The 16,664-nt window shown below is 40.1% G+C and overlaps 1 protein-coding gene across 3 annotated transcripts in view; it reads right to left on the bottom strand.

Annotated features, from left to right (window-relative positions):
- Positions 1 to 16,664, bottom strand: part of Rme-8 (receptor mediated endocytosis 8) — a 554,100-nt gene that overhangs the window by 232,664 nt on the left and 304,772 nt on the right. For all 3 annotated transcript variants that reach the window (XM_071666770.1, XM_071666772.1, XM_071666771.1), the window contains 3 exons: positions 14,494 to 14,601; positions 7,174 to 7,283; positions 6,762 to 6,969 (listed from right to left, as the gene is read on the bottom strand). In XM_071666770.1, the coding sequence (XP_071522871.1) occupies positions 6,762 to 6,969; positions 7,174 to 7,283; positions 14,494 to 14,601 (426 nt within the window). The remainder of the gene's footprint in view (positions 1 to 6,761; positions 6,970 to 7,173; positions 7,284 to 14,493; positions 14,602 to 16,664) is intronic.

Genomic DNA, 16,664 nt, shown 5'->3' with positions numbered 1-16,664 from the left:
ATTTGTAAAAGCTTTAAAAAAAGAGGAAATAACACGGGTGGCAAGGAAAGTAAATGGGTGTAAGCTTGAAAAAAAGCATGTATGCTTCGATACCAAGAGAGAATGGGATAAGAGTGGCATAAGCTGTGACTAAATGAAGCAAAAGGAGGGCATAAACAATGATAGGTAATAAGGGAAGCATTAATTACATATGCATGAAGTGTGAGGCATGCAGGAAATGAGAGGTAAGCATGTTGTAAGTAGAGGTATGATGAAGTTAATTTGCTTGTGAAGAAGTGCAGGTGATTGGGAGATATAAGAAAAGAAAGAGGCAGGAGATGCAGGAGATGAAAAAAGGGGGCAAATGAGACTTTGATAAGAGAATACAGGCAAGCTTCAGTGAGAATAAAATGTTTTATAAGGAGGTTACCAATGTGAAAAGTACAAGAGAACAAATGAGGGCACCAGTAAGAGGAACAGATGAGGTAATAACAGGCATGAAATAGGTAAAGAAATGAAGTGAGCATTTTGAAGGACTGCTGAACATGCTTGATGAAAGGATGACAGATGTCGGGTTCTTGGGATGTGAAGGTGTATGGAGCAAAAGTCATGGCAAATGATTTCATAAAGAAAAAAATGGGAAAGATGGTGAAAGCCTTACATAAGATGAAGTGTGACCAAGTGGCTGATGAGGATGGGACTACAGTTGAATTTCTCAAGAAAGAGGGGGTGACAGCACTTTTGACTAGTTAGTATGTATATCTATATGACTAAAGGTAAGGTGTCTGTGGACTAGAGGAATGCCTATATAGTGAAACTGTATAAAGGCAAGGTGGGAAAAAAGTGAATGTATAAATTACAGATGTACAAGTCTATCAAGTATCCTTGGTAAGTTGTATATCAATCAACAAATGAATGTAGATAACAGTTTATTGGATTTAGGCAATGATTCAGTTGAAAATACACAGTTGAGAAATTATAAATATTACAGAACTGGAAGCTCAAGACAGTTATGGGTTAACTTATTATACAAGAGCTTAAGATCAGGGTTAGCTGGAGAATGGTGGCATAAATAGGACAACAGAGTGGGGAAAAGTAGTGTGGTTCCAGGAGTGGTAGAGGATGTGTGAACCACGTATTTGCTTTGAAAACTTTGTGCAAGAAATAAGGAAAAAGAGGCACTTATAAGCTACATTTATGGATCTGAAGAGAGCACAAGAAAGGGTTGACAGAAATGCCTTGTACAGATGTACAAGTCTATCAAGTATCCCTGGAAAGTTGTATATCCATTAATAAGTAAATATTGATAACAGTTTATTGGATTTAGGCAACCATTCACTTGAAAATACACAGTTGAGGAATTATAGATATTACAGAACTGGGAGGTCAAGATAGTTATGGGTTAACTTATTATACAAGATCTTAAGATTAGGGTTAGCTGGAGGGTGGTGGCATGCATAGGACAATAGACTGAGGAAGAGTAGTGTGGTTCCAGGAGTGGCAGAGGATGTGTGAACCAGGTATTTGCTTTGAAAACTTTGTGTAAGAAATAAGGAAAAAGAGGGAATTTATAAGTGACATTTATGGATCTGAAGAGAGCACAAGAAAGGGTTGACAGAAATGAACCAGGTATTTGCTTTGAAAACTTTGTGTAAGAAATAAGGAAAAAGAGGGATTTATGAGTGACATTTATGGATCTGAAGAGAGCACAAGAAAGGGTTGACAGAAATGCCTTGTGCAAGGTGCTACTAATATATGGGGCATTAGAGTAAAAGACAGAAGAAGCAGTGACAACAGTGAGAGGTTCTCATCATGAGTAAGATATGTCGGAATAAAACAGAAGAAGGGTGATTGGTTCCAGGTGAAAATGAGTCTACATCACTGGTGTAGTTCAGTCTATTTACGGATGGAATGGTGAAGGAGGTAAATGTTAAGGGTTTAAAGAGAGAGGTGGGTCTACAGTATGTTGGTGGTGGGAGGACCTGGGAGGTGAGTCATATGCTTTTTGTGGATGATACAGCCCTGGTGGCAGACTTCAATGAGAAACTGCAGAAGTTGATGTCTATTTGAGAGAGTTTGAGAAATGATGAAATTGAGTTAATGTGGATAAAAGTAGGGTTATGAGGTTTAGAAGGGATAAGGAATTTTGATATGAGTGTGTTTAAATGGAAAGAAGTGAAATACTTTAAACAGAAGGGCATGACAGCAGATGTGTAGAAAGAAAGGTTAACGTCTGTGAGGGGAAAAGATGGTATGTTTAGTGGTATAGCAATCCTAGTTGTGCTTTATGAGTGCAAGTAATGGATTCTAAATAGAAATGAAGAAAAGAAAATGGATGTGTTCGAAATGAAATGCATAAATCAATATGTGGTGTGAGGAAGGTTGATCTTGTATGGAATGAAAAGGTAAGATCAAGTATGGTAGTAAGCCGAGTATGATTGAGAGAGCTGAATGGGGTGCCGTGAAGTGATGTAGACACACAGAAAGGATGAGTTATGGGAAATGTGATATATGTAATAGAAACAGAGGAGGCAAGGAGGAATCCCAACGACAAAATTTTGCCAAGTTGGTAGAGCTTGTGCAAATGCAAAGATGAGATGGAAGGATGGGGTGAAAGATGCTTTGGGTTATCAAGGCCTGAACGTGCAGGAGAGTGAGAAGCATGAAAGGGATAGAGCAAAACAATGTGATATACAGGCTGGTGATGTTTTGTCAATAGGCTGAACCAGAGCATTTACAATTGTCAGGGGAAGCAAAGAATGGCCTTTGGGGCTTGGTTTATTATACATGAAAGCTAAAGACTGGATGTGAGAAAATTGGACTGTCCATCATCCAGCACTATCCTGTTATGCTGGAAATGGCAAACTAGCTTGAAAAAGTACATTATATCTTAAAATTTATTAAACACATTAATGTGAATAAATTACAATATGATCAGATAAACCGAGCAAATGGATTTGTATGTAGCATTTATGGATCTGGAGAAGGCATATGATAGAGTTGATAGAGATGCTCTGTGGAAGGTATTAAGAATATATGGTGTGGGAGGCAAGTTGTTAGAAGCAGTGAAAAGTTTTTATCGAGGATGTAAGGCATGTGTATGTGTAGGAAGAGAGGAAAGTGATTGGTTCTCAGTGAATGTAGGTTTGCGGCAGGGGTGTGTGATGTCTCCATGGTTGTTTAATTTGTTTATGGATGGGGTTGTTAGGGAGGTGAATGCAAGAGTTTTGGAAAGAGGGGCAAGTATGAAGTCTGTTGTGGATGAGAGAGCTTGGGAAGTGAGTCAGTTGTTGTTCGCTGATGATACAGCGCTGGTGGCTGATTCATGTGAGAAACTGCAGAAGCTGGTGACTGAGTTTGGTAAAGTGTGTGAAAGAAGAAAGTTAAGAGTAAATGTGAATAAGAGCAAGGTTATTAGGTACAGTAGGGTTGAGGGTCAAGTCAATTGGGAGGTAAGTTTGAAAGGAGAAAAACTGGAGGAAGTAAAGTGTTTTAGATATCTGGGAGTGGATCTGGCAGTGGATGGAACCAAGGAAGCGGAAGTGAATCATAGGGTGGGGGAGGGGGCGAAAATCCTGGGAGCCTTGAAGAATGTGTGGAAGTCGAGAACATTATCTCGGAAAGCAAAAATGGGTATGTTTGAAGGAACAGTGGTTGTAACAATGTTGTATGGTTGTAAGGCGTGGGCTATGGATAGAGTTGTGCACAGGAGGGTGGATGTGCTGGAAATGAGATGTTTGAGGACAATGTGTGGTGTGAGGTGGTTTGATTGAGTAAGTAATGTAAGGGTAAGAGAGATGTGTGAAAATAAAAGGAGCGTGGTTGAGAGAGCAGAAGAGGGTGTTTTGAAATGGTTTGGGCACATGGAGAGAATGAGTGAGGAAAGATTGACCAAGAGGATATATGTGTCACAGGTGGAGGGAACGAGGAGAAGTGGGAGACCAAATTGGAGGTGGAAAGATGGAGTGAAAAAAATTTTGAGTGATCGGGGCCTGAACATGCAGGAGGGTGAAAGGCAGGCAAGGAACAGAGTGAATTGGATCGATGTGGTATACCGGGGTTGACGTGCTGTCAGTGGATTGAATCAGGGCATGTGAAGCATCTGGGGTAAACCATGGAAGGTTGTGTGGGGCCTGGATGTGGAAAGGGAGCTGTGGTTTCGGGCATTATTGCATGACAGCTAGAGACTGAGTGTGAACGAATGGGGCCTTTGTTGTCTTTTCCTAGCGCTACCTCGCACACATGAGGGGGGAGGGGGATGGTATTCCATGTGTGGCGAGGTGGCAATGGGAATGAATAAAGGCAGACAGTGTGAATTGTGTGCATGGGTATATATGTATGTGTCTGTGTGTGTATATATATGTGTACATTGAGATGTATAGGTATGTATATTTGCGTGTGTGGACGTGTATGTATATACATGTGTATGGGGGTGGGTTGGGCCATTTCTTTCGTCTGTTTCCTTGCACTACCTCGCAAACGCGGGAGACAGCGACAAAGCAAAATAAATGAATAATAAAACCGAGCAAAATTTGATATCACATTGAAATAAGAGAAGTGATACCAGAAATCTTTTTTCATATTTTTTTGCCAATTCCCACCTTTAAAAAGCCCTAGGATAAGATGAACAATGGCCTCACTTTATTCACATCCACACTCTAGTTGTCACCTCTATCATGTGCCTCCTCAAGGCCCACTGCCACATACATATATCTCTCTTTCTACAAATATTTCTCACACAAATCTTAAAAAGCAAACTCCAGGTCCATAGATCCTATACCACTCCTGATGACACACTGCTCCTCCCCAATCTGAGGTTCTGTGTATGCCATCATCCTTTTATCACCACTCTCCCATACATCTAATTTCTTTTTTTTTTTTTTTTTTGCTTTGTCGCTGTCTCCCGCGTTTGCGAGGTAGCGCAAGGAAACAGACGAAAGAAATGGCCCAACCCACCCCCATACACAATGTATATACATACACGTCCACACACGCAAATATACATACCTATACATCTCAATGTACACATATATATACACACACAGACAAATACATATATACCCATGCACACAATTCACACTGTCTGCCTTTATTCATTCCTATCGCCACCTCGCCACACATGGAATACCATCCCCCACCCCCCTCATGTGTGCAAGGTAGCACTAGGAAAAGACAACAAAGGTCCCATTCGTTCACACTCAGTCTCTAGCTGTCATGCAATAATGACCGAAACCACAGCTCCCTTTCCACATCCAGGCCCCACACAACTTTCCATGGTTTACCCCAGACGCTTCACATGCCCTGATTCAATCCACTGACAGCACGTCAACCCCGGTATACCACATCAATCCAATTTACTCTATTCCTTGCCCGCCTTTCACCCTCCTGCATGTTCAGGCCCCAATCACTCAAAATCTTTTTTACCCCATCTTTCCACCTCCAATTTGGTCTCCCACTTCTCCTCGTTCCCTCCACCTCCGACACATATATCCTCTTGGTCAATCTTTCCTCACTCATTCTCTCCATGTGCCTAAACCATTTCAAAACACCCTCTTCGGCTCTCTCAACCACGCTCTTTTTATTTCCATACATCTCTCTTACCCTTACATTACTTAATCGATCAAACCACCTCACACCACACATTGTCCTCAAACATCTCATTTCCAGCACATCCACCCTCCTGTGCACAACTCTATCCATAGCCCACGCCTCGCAACCATACAACATTGTTGGAACCACTATTCCTTCAAACATACCCATTTCTGCTTTCCGAGATAATGTTCTTGACTTCCACACATTCTTCAAGGCTCCCAGAATTTTCGCCCCCTCCCCCACCCTATGATTCACTTCCGCTTCCATGGTTCCATCCGCTGCCAGATCCACTCCCAGATATCTAAAACACTTTACTTCCTCCAGTTTTTCTCCATTCAAACTTACCTCCCAATTGACTTGACCCTCAACCCTACTGTACCTAATAACCTTGCTCTTATTCACATTTACTCTTAACTTTCTTCTTTCACACACTTTACCAAACTCAGTCACCAGCTTCTGCAGTTTCTCACATGAATCAGCCACCAGCGCTGTGTCATCAGCGAACAACAACTGACTCACTTCCCAAGCTCTCTCATCCACAACAGACTTCATACTTGCCCCTCTTTCCAAAACTCTTGCATTCACCTCCCTAACAACCTCATCCATAAACAAATTAAACAACCATGAAGACATCACATACCCCTGCCGCAAACCTACATTCACTGAGAACCAATCACTTTCCTCTCTTCCTACACATACACATGCCTTACATTCTCGATAAAAATATATTCTGTAATTTGAAAATTCATTTTTGTCCCTATAACATATATAAAAGCATTATTCACGTGTTCTGCAAGACTTCTCTTTTGCTCCACTCACACTGTAACCCCAATTGTGGTCTCCCATACAATGCTATCAATCACTAATAAAATTTTTACAGTTCTAATATCTGATATTCAGTATCCCTCCCTGACATCTCATCTCTATCTTTCCAGCTTTGTATACTACCAAAAGATGCGTTCATTCTTTTCAAATATTCTTTTTTCAGGTGCAAGGAACTTGTAACTGCTTCACACATATAATACCTAAACCAATTTTCTGCATTTTGAAAAGACATATCATCCCAAGTACCTCTGTAAACAAAGGTGTGATATCAGTTGCTGAAAAGTCTGAAAAATATTCTAGATTCACTGTCATACTAGAAAAGGAAGTAACGTGGTACAATGATATGAACAATTTACACAGCTCACCTTATTCAAGAAGAGGAGTAATCTGTCTCTCTCTAATTTATCACAAGTTCGAGATAACATAGTAACGATGTAGCGAGTGTCATTAAACTGACCAATGTCTTTGTGGTGTAGGCCATAAACAAGCGCCATGGCCTGCAAACAGAGGCACTTCATGGCTACTTTGGGAGTCAAGAGGAATCGGTGGTAAAGATCATTGAAGAACTCGTATCTGTGGAAAAATTTGAAGCATCAATACTAGTGTAATTCTCCTCAAGAATGTTTCACTATAAAGATAGATTAAAGATGATCTATAAGAAAAAGCTGCATTCAGCTGCACATCAACAAGAAAAAAAATTCCCACATGATGGATCTAATGGAATGGTATTACAAATCAACAGTAAAGATCTTTTAAAGTATAGCACCTATAACTTACGACTTTCTAATTGGTGATTCTTCTTGAGAGGAATTATTTTCTTGTTCTAATAAGATACGTAGATAGTAGTCACCAATCTTTATTTCATCTTTCAGGGATGGGTAGCTAACCTGTAAAAGAATATATTTTGCTTTAAAGAAGTTACAAAATGTTAAATGCAAAGAAAAAAATCAAGGTATATCAACTAACGGCTTTTCCCTCATCCATTACTTAAATCTTTAGGTTTTGGAGATACTTTGTCAGGGGAAAGGACCCTAAAAATATCTCCACATCTGCATATATCACAATCATAGAATGAAAGGATGGTGCTCTGAACTTTGACGGTACTAACAGCAACAAGACCATTCTAAATATTATTTTATTTATTTATTTTATTTGTTACGCTTTGTCGCTGTCTCTCGCGTTAGCGAGGTAGCGCAAGGAAACAGACGAAAGAATGGCCCAACCCGCCCACATACACATGTATATACATACATGTACACACACGCAAATATACATACCTACACATCTCAATGTACACATATATATACACACACACACACATATACATATATGCACATGTACATAATTCATACTGTCTGCCTTTATTTGTTCCCATCGCCACCTTGCCACACATGGAATAACAACCCCCTCCCCCCTCATGTGTGCGAGGTAGCGCTAGGAAAAGACAACAAAGGCCCCATTCGTTCACACTCAGTCTCTAGCTGTCATGTAATAATGCACCGAAACCACAGCTCCCTTTCCACATCCAGGCCCCACACAACTTTCCATGGTTTACCCAAGACGCTTCACATGCCCTGGTTCAATCCATTGACAGCACGTTGACCCCGGTATACCACATCGATCCAATTCACTCTATTCCTTGCACACCTTTCACCCTCCTGCATGTTCAGGCCCCAATCACTCAAAATCTTTTTCACTCCATCTTTCCACTTCCAATTTGGTCTCCCACTTCTCCTCGTTCCCTCCACCTGTGACACATATATCCTCTTGGTCAATCTTTCCTCACTCATTCTCTCCATGTGACCAAACCATTTCAAAACACCCTCTTCTGCTCTCTCAACCACACTCTTTTTATTTCCACACATCTCTCTTACCCTTACATTACTTACTCGATCAAACCACCTCACACCACATATTGTCCTCAAACATCTCATTTCCAGCACATCCACCCTCCTGCGCACAACTCTATCCATAGCCCACGCCTCGCAACCATACAACATTGTTGGAACCACTATTCCTTCAAACATACCCATTTTTGCTTTCCGAGATAATGTTCTCGACTTCCACACATTCTTCAAGGCTCCCAGAATTTTCGCCCCCTCCCCCACCCTATGATTTACTTCCACTTCCATGGTTCCATCCGCTGCCAGATCCACTCCCAGATATCTAAAACACTTTACTTCCTCCAGTTTTTCTCCATTCAAACTTACCTCCCAATTGACTTGACCCTCAACCCTACTGTACCTAATAACCTTGCTCTTATTCACATTTACTCTTAACTTTTTTCTTTCACACACTTTACCAAACTCAGTCACCAGCTTCTGCAGTTTCTCACATGAATCAGCCACCAGCGCTGTATCATCAGCGAACAACAACTGACTCACTTCCCAAGCTCTCTCATCCACAACAGACTGCACACTTGCCCCTCTTTCCAAAACTCTCGCATTCACCTCCCTAACATCCCCATCCATGAACAAATTAAACAACCATGGAGACATCACACACCCCTGCTGCAAACCTAAAAAATACATCTAGGCTTTAGGTGGTACAAAGAATGAGGAGTATGACATTAAGCTGGTTGGAGATTTCATCATCTGAGATCAGATGGAGAAATTCTAATGGTAAATGATACTGTTTTTCAGAAGTCTAAGTAAGTAATTAAGGACATAGAGGATACCTGTGATGGTGCAAAAAGCATTACTCTTGTTATTGATCATGTACGTATCACTGACATGCTCCGATAGAGATCGAGGAAACTTCAAGAGAAACAATGCCAGCTTGTTCACTGTTTCAGAAGCAAAACTAACATTCTAATTTCAGGATTACTCCCCGGGACCATCACTGGGAATGCCTTCTTCAGTAAGCCATCTAGTCATAACAATTTATTAGGTAACCTGTGATCATGGGAGGAAGTTCACAAATTTGTGGCATTATTTTAAAACGTGGCTTGATATATATCTGAAGGATGGCCTAAATCTAAATTATTTGGGTGCTCCTTTTTTCAACATGCTCCTCAGCAAATCTACATGAGCTTTTTGACAAAAAAAAAAAAAAAAGCCTGTGTGGGATGGGCCCATGTGCTTCTGTTCATTAAAATACTTTATGCAAATTTCTCTGACATACAAAGCAAATCTACAGTCAAAACATTTCATTAACTCTTAAAATCCAGGTGACTTGCAAAATGTTGGTCGTTATTTCGACTAGCATTCATCAAACTTTGATTTTTATTAAAAAATGAAAGAAATATAAGTAAAAGTAGCTATCAATAGTATGGCTGAAAGATGAATGAGTGTGGATAGATATTAACCACCCAGGCTCAGTGGCTCTGAGATGCCTGAAGTCAAAGTGTCATATCCCATAGACGTCCTGAAGCAATAACTTGTTTATTTTTTTTTTTTTTTTATACTTTGTCGCTGTCTCCCGCGTTTGCGAGGTAGCGCAAGGAAACAGACGAAAGAAATGGCCCAACCCCCCCCATACACATGTACATACACACGTCCACACACGCAAATATACATACCTACACAGCTTTCCATGGTTTACCCCAGACGCTTCACATGCCTTGATTTACTCCACTGACAGCACGTCAACCCCTGTATACCACATCGCTCCAATTCACTCTATTCCTTGCCCTCCTTACACCCTCCTGCATGTTCAGGCCCCGATCACACAAAATCTTTTTCACTCCATCTTTCCACCTCCAATTTGGTCTCCCTCTTCTCCTCGTTCCCTCCACCTCCGACACATATATCCTCTTGGTCAATCTTTCCTCACTCATTCTCTCCATGTGCCCAAACCATTTCAAAACACCCTCTTCTGCTCTCTCAACCACGCTCTTTTTATTTCCACACATCTCTCTTACCCTTACGTTACTTACTCGATCAAACCACCTCACACCACACATTGTCCTCAAACATCTCATTTCCAGCACATCCATCCTCCTGCGCACAACTCTATCCATAGCCCACGCCTCGCAACCATACAACATTGTTGGAACCACTATTCCTTCAAACATACCCATTTTTGCTTTCCGAGATAATGTTCTCGACTTCCACACATTTTTCAAGGCTCCCAAAATTTTCGCCCCCTCCCCCACCCTATGATCCACTTCCGCTTCCATGGTTCCATCCGCTGACAGATCCACTCCCAGATATCTAAAACACTTCACTTCCTCCAGTTTTTCTCCATTCAAACTCACCTCCCAATTGACTTGTCCCTCAACCCTACTGTACCTAATAACCTTGCTCTTATTCACATTTACTCTTAACTTTCTTCTTCCACACACTTTACCAAACTCAGTCACCAGCTTCTGCAGTTTCTCACATGAATCAGCCACCAGCGCTGTATCATCAGCGAACAACAACTGACTCACTTCCCAAGCTCTCTCATCCCCAACAGACTTCATACTTGCCCCTCTTTCCAGGACTCTTGCATTTACCTCCCTAACAACCCCATCCATAAGCAAATTAAACAACCATGGAGACATCACACACCCCTGCCGCAAACCTACATTCACTGAGAACCAATCACTTTCCTCTCTTCCTACACGTACACATGCCTTACATCCTCGATAAAAACTTTTCACTGCTTCTAACAACTTGCCTCCCACACCATATATTCTTAATACCTTCCACAGAGCATCTCTATCAACTCTATCATATGCCTTCTCCAGATCCATAAATGCTACATACAAATCCATTTGCTTTTCTAAGTATTTCTCACATACATTCTTCAAAGCAAACACCTGATCCACACATCCTCTACCACTTCTGAAACCGCACTGCTCTTCCCCAATCTGATGCTCTGTACATGCCTTCACCCTCTCAATCAATATCCTCCCATATAATTTACCAGGAATACTCAACAAACTTATACCTCTGTAATTTGAGCACTCACTCTTATCCCCTTTGCCTTTGTACAATGGCACTATGCACGCATTCCGCCAATCCTCAGGCACCTCACCATGAGTCATACATACATTAAATAACCTTACCAACCAGTCAACAATACAGTCACCCCCTTTTTTAATAAATTCCACTGCAATACCATCCAAATCTGCTGCCTTGCCGGCTTTCATCTTCCGCAAAGCTTTTACTACCTCTTCTCTGTTTACCAAATCATTTTCCCTAACCCTCTCACTTTGCACACCACCTCGACCAAAACACCCTATATCTGCCACTCTGTCATCAGACACATTCAACAAACCTTCAAAATACTCATTCCATCTCCTTCTCACATCACCACTACTTGTTATCACCTCCCCATTTACGCCCTTCACTGAAGTTCCCATTTGCTCCCTTGTCTTACGCACCCTATTTACCTCCTTCCAGAACATCTTTTTATTCTCCCTAAAATTTACTGATAGTCTCTCACCCCAACTCTCATTTGCCCTTTTTTTCACCTCTTGCACCTTTCTCTTGACCTCCTGTCTCTTTCTTTTATACTTCTCCCACTCAATTGCATTTTTTCCCTGCAAAAATCGTCCAAATGCCTCTCTCTTCTCTTTCACTAATACTCTTACTTCTTCATCCCACCACTCACTACCCTTTCTAAACAGCCCACCTCCCACTCTTCTCATGCCACAAGCATCTTTTGCGCAATCCATCACTGATTCCCTAAATACATCCCATTCCTCCCCCACTCCCCTTACTTCCATTGTTCTCACCTTTTTCCATTCTGTACACAGTCTCTCCTGGTACTTCCCCACACAGGTCTCCTTCCCAAGCTCACTTACTCTCACCACCTTCTTCACCCCAACATTCACTCCTCTTTTCTGAAAACCCTTACTAATCTTCACCTTAGCCTCCACAAGATAATGATCAGACATCCCTCCAGTTGCACCTCTCAGCACATTAACATCCAAAAGTCTCTCTTTCGCACGCCTGTCAATTAACACATAATCCAATAACGCTCTCTGGCCATCTCTCCTACTTACATAAGTATACTTGTGTATATCTCGCTTTTTAAACCAGGTATTCCCAATCATCAGTCCTTTTTCAGCACATAAATCTACAAGCTCTTCACCATTTCCATTTACAACACTGAACACCCCATGCATACCAATTATTCCCTCAACTGCCACATTACTCACCTTTGCATTCAAATCACCCATCACTATAACCCGGTCTCGTGCATCAAAACCGCTAACACACTCATTCAGCTGCTCCCAAAACACTTGCCTCTCATGATCTTTCTTCTCATGCCCAGGTGCATATGCACCAATAATCACCCACCTCTCTCCATCAACTTTCAATTTTACCCATATTAATCGAGAATTTACTTTCTTACATTCTATCACATACTCCCACAACTCCTGTTTCAGGAGTATTGCTACTCCTTCCCTTGCTCTTGTCCTCTCACTAACCCCTGACTTCACTCCCCAGACATTTCCAAACCACTCTTCCCCTTTACCCTTGAGCTTCGTTTCACTCAGAGCCAAAACATCCAGGTTCCTTTCCTCAAACATACTACCTATCTCTCCTTTTTTCACATCTTGGTTACATCCACACACATTTAGGCACCCCACTCTGAGCCTTCGAGGAGGATGATCACTCCCCGTGTGACTCCTTCTTCTGTTTCCCATTTTAGAAAGTTAATACAAGGAGGGGAGGATTTCCGGCCCCCCGCTCCCGTCCCCTCTAGTCGCTTTCTACGACACGCGAGGAATACGTGGGAAGTATTCTTTCACCCCTATCCCCAGGGATAATATACATATATATATACATATACACACACACACACATACACACACATACGCACATACACACACACACACACACATACATATATATACATATGAAAAATGTAAGAAACAATTTAGAAAACAAACTTTTAGCTTGAAATGAATGAAAAAAATGAATGTCACATAATGGTTCAACCTCTGGCTATGGAAAAGGAAATGTACAATTTATTCACACAAACTTGTTTATACGAAGATAAAAACAGCAAAAAAGCACTTTATAAACATAAATATTTTGTTCAGGATTGGCAATGTATTCTAATAGCTTGATGATGACAGTAATCCATGACCTAATGCTCCAACATATTAAGGTAAACCTCAACTGATCCACATCATTAAAAAGTTATAAGTATGATGTAAATTGATTTTGAGTAACAATTTCATTGCTAATGAAAAATTTCCCGTGTTGCTTTGAATCAGATGAATCTCATGAAGCCATAAATCAATAATACTTCAAAATAATGTTGGTCAAACTGAATCATAAATAGAATACAATCTATATAACAACAGTGACTGCTGAATCACAAAGGTAGTAGCAACTGATTATTGATAGAATGCCATATATTTACTTTCTTTGACAATATGTGTAATCAAGACAAACTTCACTGCCATATTGATGATCCTCAAATCAATGATGTGACTTTTTTGACAACTGAAATTTTGCATATTGCAGAACTTAATAGCTCCTTATCAAGTTTTAGTTTTAAGAGGGAATGTAGACAAGAAACAGGACAATGGCACCACCAGTGGAAGTTAATAAAGTGTGGTTTGAAATACAATATTGGCCCCCTGTGGAATGAGGACAGCTAATTAATTAATTATCAAAGGTATACCTAAGATTTCTGTTAGACTTCCTCTCCAATAGGGGCTCTTCTGGCTATAAAAATTTCAAACCTTCAATCTTATTTGTCTAGCTCAAAAAAAAAAAAACATACTTGGAACTTAATGGAAATCCTTAACGACATACTTATTAAGTTATATTCTATTATACTTGATCGCTGTTTCCCACATCAGCGAGGTGGCACCAAGAAACAAAGAACAACCCATCCACTCATATACACATATATATACATAAATGCATATACACGTACATATACATATCAACGTATACACATATACATACACATACATATAAACACATGTACATATTCATACTTGCTCGCCTTCATTCCCGGCACCACCCCGCCCCACAGGAAACAGCATTGCTGCCCCCCACTTCAGCAAGGTAGCGCCAGGAAAACACAGAAAAGGCCACATCTGTTCACACTCAGTATCTAGCTGTCATGAGTAATGCATCAAAACCACAACTCTCTTAACAACATAAAGAATTCCAGTGCTGGAGGAGAAAAATACCTTACCTCAAACTCCTGGTGATTCCAAGCTATGACCATTGCACCTCTGACATCACGATCTTCATTAAAGGCTCGCATTTCTGCTTCCAAAGCTACCCGCAGCTCTTCTCGAGTCTACAACATACAAATGACAAAGGAACTCTTCAATTAAACAAGTTAATATTTGCTCCTTAAAGATGAAAACTCTTTAATACAAAAAGGGGAATATCGCAAAAACAAAAAATAAAGATCAATATTTTTCTTCTCCTCCATCGCCTTTACCTATCAACAGCAGGCAAGCTCAGAGAAAATTCCACAGTAAAATGAGTTCAGACAAAATCACACCAACAGTTATTCATTACTTAAAGATGTGTGTCCTCAACTTACTAAGCTTAGCCCTCATGTTCCATTGCAACTTTCATTACTCTCAAATTCAGCTGTGCCTTCCCTGTCAGGTCTTCCTCTCTATCTATCATACAGTAGGAGCTATGAGAAAAAATGAAAAAAATCATATGCTAGATCACTGTTGGCCTCTCTTACACCTCTCTTTAGAGTTACTAATCATGGTGGTCCTCCCAACTCACTATATCCATCACTTGGACCTCATCTGACAGTTATTCCTGTCAAATGAGATCCTGTTTTCCTGAGTTCCACTTTAGCACCAGAAACACATCAAGTTCACTTGAGCTTGCACACTCCTATAAGAAGAGCACCATTCTAACCAATGCATACACCATTAACAATCTATAGTTAGTGTACTGACTTTACTTGAAATAATTTCCCCCTATTACATCCTGTTCCAGTCTTCATAACATATATTTTCTCCATATATTTTCAGCTTTGGTTACATTTTTCTTCATTAGGTTAATCATTTATCATTATCATTGTGTGGTATAATTTCATACTATCAAAAAGGGTTACAAAAATCAAATGAAATACGAATGATACAAGTTTACTAACCTAATGCCACTTTCCACAATGTCAGAGGTTCCAGTTGTGGACAGTAGTCCTCAATGAGCCTGAGCTTAGAAGGAAAGTACCTACCTATGAATAGTTTCAGAGATTTGCTAATAAACAGAGTTAAAGTACCTACCTATGAATACTTTCAAAGAGATTTGCTGATAAACAAAGTTATCATGATGTACTCAGTGTATATCTTGCTTGGATGACAATGCCGTTTCTCTCTAATGCCAAGAACAAATTATAACTGTCAATCCTAAATTCATCTTGAGCTGTTTTCATCCATTTATCAAGGTTTCTTTTAAGTATTTCTGTACTTGTCCCATGTATGTTATTTAATCAGCTTGGTGTTCCACTGAGTAGTCTTTTTATCTTGTGTTCTGGACCCTCATACACTTTTGTTTGATATCTTTCTGGTATATTCAATAGTATATTTATAGATCCAAAACTGATTTTTCCTTGTTGAGAAGCCTTTGGGCCCAGTATATTGTCCTTTATACCCTCATTTGGCACTATGCACTGTCTATCTTTCTCTTCATCCTTAAATATTTCTGTACTTGTCCCATGAATGTTATTTAATCAGCTTGGTGTTCCACTGAATAGTCTTTTTATCTAATGTTCTGGACCCTCATACACTTTTGTTTGATATCTTTCAGATATATTTAATAATATATTCATAGAGCTAAAACTGTTTTTTCTTGTTGAGAGGCCTTTAGGCACAGTATATTGTCCTTTATACCCTCATTTGGCACTATGCATTGTCTATCTTTCTCCTCATCTTTCTAGATAGTAAAGTTCAAGCTATTTCAAGATGTTTCATTCCTCAATATTGCTTAAGAAGTGTTTCTGAGTTCACTCAAACTAGTTCATTACTAAATTTGTTATCATGTAGAAAACTGAGGCTAATACCAAAGGCATATGGAAGATTGCTTGAAAGGAATGTACAAGTGGAAGTTCAGCAAAGGAGGATGGAAAAATATAAGATGTGTAAGTGGAATGCTAAAACTACAATAGAGGAAAGCAGAGTGGATGAAGACTTGGGAGGATGAATGAAAATTTTAGAGAAAATAGGAAACTGTACCTAGAGGTGAAAAAGGAGAGAGATGGACATAAAAGTGGAAATGTTGATATGAGAAGGAAAGAAGGGGAGTTGCTGAACCAAAAAAGAAATATGTGAAAGGAAGATGAACATATTATTTTGAAAAACTGAAGAATGAGAGAAGATAGGGCAGTAGTTG

Source organism: Panulirus ornatus, chromosome 11 (genome assembly GCF_036320965.1).
Source record: "Panulirus ornatus isolate Po-2019 chromosome 11, ASM3632096v1, whole genome shotgun sequence".
Taxonomy (NCBI): Eukaryota; Metazoa; Arthropoda; class Malacostraca; order Decapoda; family Palinuridae; genus Panulirus; species Panulirus ornatus.
Note: the sequence above shows the minus strand (reverse complement) of the source record. Positions and strands in the feature narration are given on the sequence as shown.